At 39.2% G+C, this 8,047-nt stretch overlaps 1 protein-coding gene across 1 annotated transcript; it reads right to left on the reverse strand.

Moving 5' to 3' along the window:
- Positions 1-1,222: 1,222 nt before the first annotated feature.
- On the reverse strand, positions 1,223-7,492 carry sftpba (surfactant protein Ba). Its single transcript, XM_026173972.2, has 10 exons — positions 7,335-7,492; positions 7,211-7,260; positions 5,668-5,742; positions 2,909-3,031; positions 2,706-2,816; positions 2,527-2,607; positions 2,192-2,375; positions 1,788-1,846; positions 1,635-1,700; positions 1,223-1,552 (listed from the first exon to the last, which is right to left on the reverse strand). Exons 1-9 carry the CDS (start codon positions 7,384-7,386, stop codon positions 1,644-1,646), a joined length of 792 nt encoding a protein of 263 aa, XP_026029757.2. The 5' UTR covers positions 7,387-7,492; the 3' UTR covers positions 1,223-1,552; positions 1,635-1,643.
- Positions 7,493-8,047: the final 555 nt, after the last annotated feature.

The following is an 8,047-nucleotide window of genomic DNA, read 5'->3' on the forward strand; positions in this document are numbered from 1 at the left end:
TGTGGCTCGTTGCATGTACTACAGATTTAAATTGCTCCTACAAATCTGGCAAACATGTCTGAAAGAGGGTTAATGTTCCCCTCACCTTTGTTCAGACACTCCCACAATAGTTACAGTCATCCTGCAGGCTTTATATCTGGCATTTGTGCAAAAGACTACTTGTGCTTATTGACATCTGCACCCTCACACACAACCTCTGACAGAGGGAGGGAGAGATCAGTTGTAGACGACTGTTTTAATCTTGCCGCCGAGTGGAAGAGTTGGTGGGATAACTTGCCATGTCCAGTGTATTTATTTCTAGGTTGCTGTCTTGTGAGTTGAGCAACCCACAGAGATGCAGGTGTCGCATTTATGTGACTGCGTTCATTCAGACTTGGCGCATACTTAAAGTGATATATTAATGTTGCAGTGTTTGGTAAGATTTTATTTTTTCATCGTGCTCCTTCAGGCATGCAGCAAACGCATCAGGATGCAATCACAATAACAGGATGCTGTGGCTGACGGGCTAATGTCACACTGGTTATTTAAATTAAGGAACCTACTTTTTAAACTTTGTCTCCTCTCGCTCATCCACAGATGGAGAAAATAGTAGTTGGTGTTGTACAGAGAAACCAGCCTGTTTACATGTCTCCTGTGGACGATGTGTTTGAGGAGCACTCCCTCCCTTGTTCAGTTTTTGTTTTTTAAAATCATTTAAGTCTGCCAGCAGTTGCTAAACATGGGGGATAAAAAAAAAAAAGAAGTGCCTTTTCTCCTCTTGCAAATTTCCTCTTCCCCTACCTCAAAGTACACAACTTACCATTTTGACCCTGACAACCCCAAGGCTAGTTTCCGTCTTTGGCGTTTCCGAGTGTGATTTGTTGTTGACTTTCTCTTAAACTGTTGAAATAAAATGCACCCTTGCTTTGTGCTTACAGGCTGTGCTTGTTTTATGTGAAGGGCTAACTTCAACATCTTTAAACTGTGCTGCTGTAGATGACACTTTCATGTTTTTAAATAAAGCAGAAGTGATCCTGTCTGCGAGGTGGTAAAGACGAACACTTCCGGTCTCTATTTGTGCTTTATTACTTCTTCCAAACTGCTGACTTGAAAGTAGGAAGATGACTAAAGACTAAAATATCTGCCCACCCTACATTCAGCAGTCGACTCAAACACTTTTACCTCATTTGACTTCTAAATCTCAAACATAAGTCTATTTAACAGCAAAGGATATGTTGTCAAGTCAGCTGGGAAACACTACAAAAACACTTTATTAAAGAAGAGACAGGAAACTTGAGAAATGGTTGGTATATTAAAAGGCAATAAGTGAAATCTAACTCTGAGCCAGTAATATTTACTCTGCTACAAGAAGTAGCAGTAGCGGAGTAAAGATGACACTTAAACACAATGTCTTCTGCATTTCATAACTGTGCAGGCTGAATATATAATGCAAAAATTACAGTATGCAGTAAGAAATCAAATTGGGATGTGAAATACTGTTAAAATGCTGCTGATGAAGATTTGGTGCTCGATGAAATATCTGCTGCGTCCACCACGCTGACTCTTATTGGATCTGCTTTGAAAAGAAGTTGTGTTATTGAGACTGCATGTTTTTTACTTTGATTTCACACAAACTGTAATCAATGTACACCCACCTTAATCCTTCAGATTGTGTTGTAGTTCAGAGGCTTCCAGGCAAATTTGTGGCAGTAGAACAGAGTCTGCACAAAGTGAGACATGCGTCGCATGTAATACTGCAGTGTCTGAAAGCTGAACGGGTGAATTCATTGTAATAGAGGTTTACTTACTCCGCACTTGAGAGCAGTCTTGACGTCTCTGCATCTGTATGTTGTCAGAGTGCATGGATCTGCAGGTTTAAAGCAGGAGATAGAAGAAAGTTCACTTGCTAACTGAGAATTCTTTAGAGGGACGTTTTGTATACTTTGATTTGTGCTTTCAGATTAGACGGATGCATCAAATTTAAATCTCAGTTCCTGGGCCTAAAAAGTACTGTAATGCATGAATGATGCAGTTGTAACTAATGTATAATTATGCCATATTAGGTCTGCACTTAAACTTTTTTTTTAAATATAAAGCATGTACAAGACAAATTATTGGACATCCTGGTCTCTGGAGATTTTGTGTCCAACATATGACATATTAAGTAAACGATCACAATCACTGCAATAGAAGCAAGGGAGAACAAACTGACCCACAAGCAGAGATTCTTCCCCTTTACAGAAGTGCATGAGGTGACAGATGGCCTGCGGGGTCGCATAAGCCAGTATTGCATCCAGCACTGTCCTGCTGACCTTGTCGATCACAGTCTCACACTGGTTGCGGTAGGAGGCCGGCAGAATATGGCAGATCTCTTCCAGCAGCTTGACCACTGCTTCCTGTAGAAGAGGAGCAGAGTTTAAAAAAACAAAAAAACAAAAAAAAAACACGGGCAGTGATTACTCTCAGCTGTGTGGTCTGATTGCTTTTAAGTGTCTGTGTGCAGCACAAGGAAGTACTGTTTTTATGTGCGGTATAACCGTGTTTCACCTCTGTTCTTTCTTTGGGAAGCAAACCCTCCAAAGTCTTGATGAGGAAGGTGCAGAAGGAGCATTCGGTTGAAGGCTTCACCTGATTGAGGCACATAAATGGCAAGAGTTCAGCACAATGTTTTTTTTTTGTTTTTTTTTTCTCCCCGCAATGTGTCTTTCTAAACTTCAGATACTCACATTATCACTTGTCACAGCAGCCTGAAGGGCCTCCTGGGCAAAATAGCTGAGCATCTGCTCTTTATCACAAGAGCTGCAGAGCCCGAGGATTTTGCACACCTCCGCTGGTTTCTGTGGAAGAGAGGAAAACATGTTTACTGACTTCTCAGTGTCAGAAATGCCATACTCAAGGATGCATCTGGTTTTGGACTTCTCAGACTTACCAAGATGGAAGTAACAAAATTGATGGCCAGTGGGAACATCTTCTCCACCTCTTGTTTGCAGAGATTGGCAGCTGGACCGTGCATGAGTGCACACACGCTTTCAATGCCATTCATGATCTTTTTCTGTGCAGAATAAAGCGGTGAGTCAGAATATTGACTTAAAGACTGGTAGCCCCATTTGTCTTCAGCTAAGTAAGCAGAGCAGGTGTGGCATTTTTTTTTTTTTTCACATTACATAAATAAACTTGTTGATTTATTAAAATGCATTTAAATGGCCTGTATTTGTATAGTGCTTTTACTAGTCCCCCCTAGGGACCCCAAAGCGCTTGACACACCCAGTCATCCACCCATTCACACAGGCAAGGCAAGCTACAGTTGTAGCCACAGCTGCCCTGGGGCAGACTGACAGAAGCGAGGCTGCCATATCGCGCCATCGGCCCTTCTGGCCAACACCAGTGGGCGGTAGGTGAAGTGTCTTGCCCAAGGACACAACGACCGAGACTGTCTGAGCCGGGGCTCGAACTGGCAACCTTCCAATTACAAGGCGAACTCCCAACTCTTGAGCCACGATCGCCCCGCTGGTTGCTCGTTTTCCTTTTGTTTTGCTTTGTTCATTTGTCTCTTTTAATTCTATTTTGTTGTACTTTTTCAACATGTTCAAAATAAAGATTCAATCAATCACGATCGCCCCCCTGTCTTCTGCCCCTTTAGCTTTCATCCAATCACAACATGTTCATTAACCACCTATTAATACTATGTGAGGCCCTAAACCAGAATCAGTGTTGTGGATATAAAGCTTCAGTACAAAATCTTAACAGTCACAGAGTTAACAAGTGAACTGAATGAATACTATTCAGTTTTCTATTTGTGCCTAACAGTAGCAGGGTTTTTTTTTCCCAGACTTGTTTACTATGGTGTCATGTGGTAGTGGTTGAGAACAAGGCATATGTTACTTTTTATTTATGTTTTCATATTTTCCTCTATATAATACTATTTAAAAGTCTTGAGGAACCCTTTTCTTGTTAAGACACTTAATACTGACCTATGATGCATTCAAGCATCAAAACCCTAGTATTAGTAGTATTTTTGCACCAACCTAATCAAAGGTTGGCAGACAGGTGCAGCGTGTCCGTAAAAAGTTTCAGGAAACTGGACAAATAGAGGATAAGTGTTCATCATTGCCTAACAAGAGATTGAGTCTGAGTGGACAGGGTGGTTGTCAGGAAGCCACTCTTAAGGAAGGGAAATAACAAGAGAAGGTTGACCAAATTACACTGAAAATCAGTGGCAACAGGACTTATGGAGTGATGAATCATCATTTGAAAAATTTTGGGTTTAAGTCATTTTCAGAGGAGCTCAGTAAAGCGATCCAACAGTGAGTGTTTACAGCCATCTGGCATCTCCTGTTGTGTGGGGATGCATTTTATCCAGTAGTGTGCCTGCCTCTAATGGTAATGGATGGGCCTCTCAGAGCTCAGCATTATTGAAGCAGTGTGGGATCATCTTGACAGAGAGCAGAACAAAAGGCAGCCGACATCCAAAGAAGAGCTTTGAATGTCCTTCAAGAAGCCTGGAGAACTATTTCTGAAGACTAATAAGAATATTAAGAGATAACACGAAAACAGTTCAGGGTGTGTTGAAGAATAAAGGAGGTCATACCAAATACTGACTTTCAACCTCATTAGAATCAGACTCTGTTATTGTCTCTTACGCTGTATTTCCATGTATGCTTACACATTGCAATGAACCACTGCACCTTTTCCCCAGCAAAACACAACAAAACGAGGGGTGGTTCAAGACTTTTGCACAGTATTGTGTAACAGTTTTGTTTGTTTTTTTTAAACAGATATTTGGTTCATTTTTGTTTTTTGAGATTAACAGTGTGCACTGATACAGTGACATGTGATTAAACGCTGGTATTTTTTAGGTGTTACTTCGTAGCGGCAGAACCGATTTAAAGGTGAAGCGTGGACACTGAGCAATGCGGTGTTTGGTGAAACTCAAATATTCAGACACTAATGTGTTGTTTCTTTTTTTATATATACATCACTCCATGTCAGTGTGAAAAAGGAAAACAAGGGGTGTTCACAATACTGCTGTGTTCATTAAATAAAGGCATTGCTTGACTTCACACCAGCATGCTGCTGTGCTACATAAGCTCCAGACACATACTATGTAATAAATCCCAAACATCTTTCTCTGCATCTTTCCATGTGTACATCCTCTTTTATATCAATGTCTATCAACATACGTGATAAAAAAAAAACCCCCAACTTATTTCTGTCTTTGGAGCCTGTAAACCAGATCAGGCTAGATCAAAAGAGGATCTTGGAAGTCAAGTGTGTATGTGTGTGTGTGTGTGTGTGTGTGTGTGTGTGTGTGTGTGTGTGTGTGTGTGTGTGTGAACAAAATTTGAATGGTAAATTTCATTTCAACTTTTCTTAGAAAAAATAGGAAGTGGCTCACCACCAAAACTATGAAGTGACCTTTAGTTTGGTGTGTGTGTTTTTAAGACATGCACAACTGGTTACAGATTATTTACATCTCCGAAGGTGAAAAATGTGCTCTAGATGATAAGATTACACTAAAAATTCCTGGAATGTAAAATATTTAGTTTTTCTTTATTCATGCCACAGGTCTCATATTTTAATCTTATATAATATATTTAATATGGGAATGGAAGATGTGGATAACATTATCAGCGAGCAAATTTGAACATTTAGGAATGTGTTTGCTCCTCGGGCACCAGGTGTACTCACCTGCAGGTCTGCATTGGAAAGCATGTCAACAAGGAGTTCAAATATTTTGGTGCAGTCTTGGCAAACATCTCCGGTCTGAAAAACAAAATCACATGATGAACATAAATTAATACCCTAAATCTAGGTTTGTTGGGATCTCTGTGCTGTGGGCACAGTTTAGTTTGGTTTAAAGTTTATTCAATCTGGATTCAAAAGTAGGTGGTAAAACTTTTACAACCTTTTATAACTCGACGCGTAACAGCAGACTTCTTCATTTTGAAGAAATGAAAATCTCACTTCTCAACACTGCGCCCTTACATTTGCTTTTGCCCTCACTGTGAGCAGTGCTAAAGTATCACACACTCCTATAGTGTCATTACAATTCCCCACAAAAAAAAAGAGTTTTAGGGAAAAAGTCTGCAAACATGTTCATGGTACTCAGGGAAATTATGTGAGTTTTTTCCTTTTTACTAACTACTACTAAATTTTAAATTACAGATGTCCAACTCTTTTCACATCGAGGGCCACATACAGCCCTCTTTGATCATAAGTGGGCCGGACAAGTGAAGTTTCCCCTCCTGTGAGTTTAAAGACTACACATTGACTGCCTGAGATATTTTAACATAAGAAAAAGAAATGTAATTTCTACAGTTCATCTCAGGTTTTCTACATGACAAAGAAATGCTGCTGAAGTAAATAAAAGACCTCACGCATTGAACAAATTAGAAATTTCTATAGTCATTAGTGAAAAAAAACACACAACATACTTTTACTTTCATGTCTTTTACTTATTTATTTTGGTCTACTTTGAGTGGCCATGCAGGAGGCCTTTATTAGTAGGCAATGCGGTAAGACCAGAGATGGGCAGTAACGCGCTACTGTAATCTGATTACTTTTCAAAGTAAGTAAACCTCCGCCTACCCCATTCCTGCTTTACAGGTGAAAATAGAGCAAAGGGACCACTAGTCTTTGACTTTATTTATTTTCTGCTGTGTTTTACTTGCATCTATTTGAAAGACTGAGTGCAAACACAAAAAATATTTTATTTTATGTGCTGGAATGTGCAGAAAATAGGTTTAAATGTTAAATTAATTTCTTCAAGTCAGAGAATGGTGCATATAATTTTATTTTTGTTTGATGCATAAAGTTAAAAGATTAAAACTGATAAGACAAGTTTTAAAAAGAGACTTTTCCATTTGATTACATTTTGTATGATGGATTATGTAGAAAAAGTAGAATTGGGCTGAAAGATCTATCGCTTTATCACCTCTTCAGGTTGTAAATCGTGTTTTTTAAAAAGTAACTAAGTAATTAATTACTTTTGAAAATAAGTAATCAGTAAAGTAACGGGATTACTTTTTTGGGGAACTAATCAGTAATTAGTTACTGATTACTTTTTTCAAGTAACTTGACCAACACTGGGTAAGACTCATGAAAAGATTTTCCAAAGCCGTCCAGTGGACTGAATTGGAGTCCTTGCAGAGCTGATTCTGGCCCCCGTCACTTATGTTTGACACCCCTGATTTAAATGTAAAACATGGCTTAACTATGAGAAATCACTTACTTTTAACTCTTCAGGAACGCTTTCCAAACCACCGCTGCTGTAAGTCAAGGCTACAGGAAGAAATTTTCATTAATAACCTTCACTTTAATTAATCTCATCACTATACTTTATTTTATTGTCTTACCACAGCCTTGGAGAGCGATGGAGAGAAGCAGGGCAAATGTAAGCAGGGCCATCTTCTGTTAGTCTCTGGAAGGTTTCCTTCCTCACATCTGTGGGTGAACTGCAAGAGCTGCTTATATCTGATCCACAGCTGTGGTCTCAACCCGTTAGGTTTTTTTTTTTTTTTTTTTTGGGGGGGGGAGCACGCTTGAACCAATTTGATAAGATCTCATTCAGTTAGCAGAAGTTTTTTTATTCCCCTCCCATTCTCAATATGGTAATGTTAGTCGAGTTTCATATTCACTTCCTCACACAAAGGTGCAAAAACAAGTTATTATTTTATCTTTCAAGACATGTGTGGGCTTTTTTTGTAAGTATGTGCTGTATTTCCTAATGCACTACACTGTCATATCCAACTCTGCATACTTTATCGCTCTTTCTTTAAAACTGTACCATTCACAACGTAACTGTTTCAGATTGTAATCTCAGTTTGCATTTGACAAACATAAATGGGGGAAATGTTTCTCCTGCTTCAACTCGTTCCTTTTAGCTTCCCAGAGTCTGTGCAATATCAGCAAATAATATAAAACATGTAGGAATTTGCCTTACAGCCTTGACCTAATGCTAACAACAAGCTTTGATAACCACAGATCTATGACTGTAGGTCGTTGTTAAGTTTATTTTTACATTTAAAACTTCTGTGACATGCCATTCGTACTACTACTTCCTGTGGAA

This window comes from Astatotilapia calliptera, chromosome 7 (genome assembly GCF_964374335.1).
Source record: "Astatotilapia calliptera chromosome 7, fAstCal68.1, whole genome shotgun sequence".
Taxonomy (NCBI): Eukaryota; Metazoa; Chordata; class Actinopteri; order Cichliformes; family Cichlidae; genus Astatotilapia; species Astatotilapia calliptera.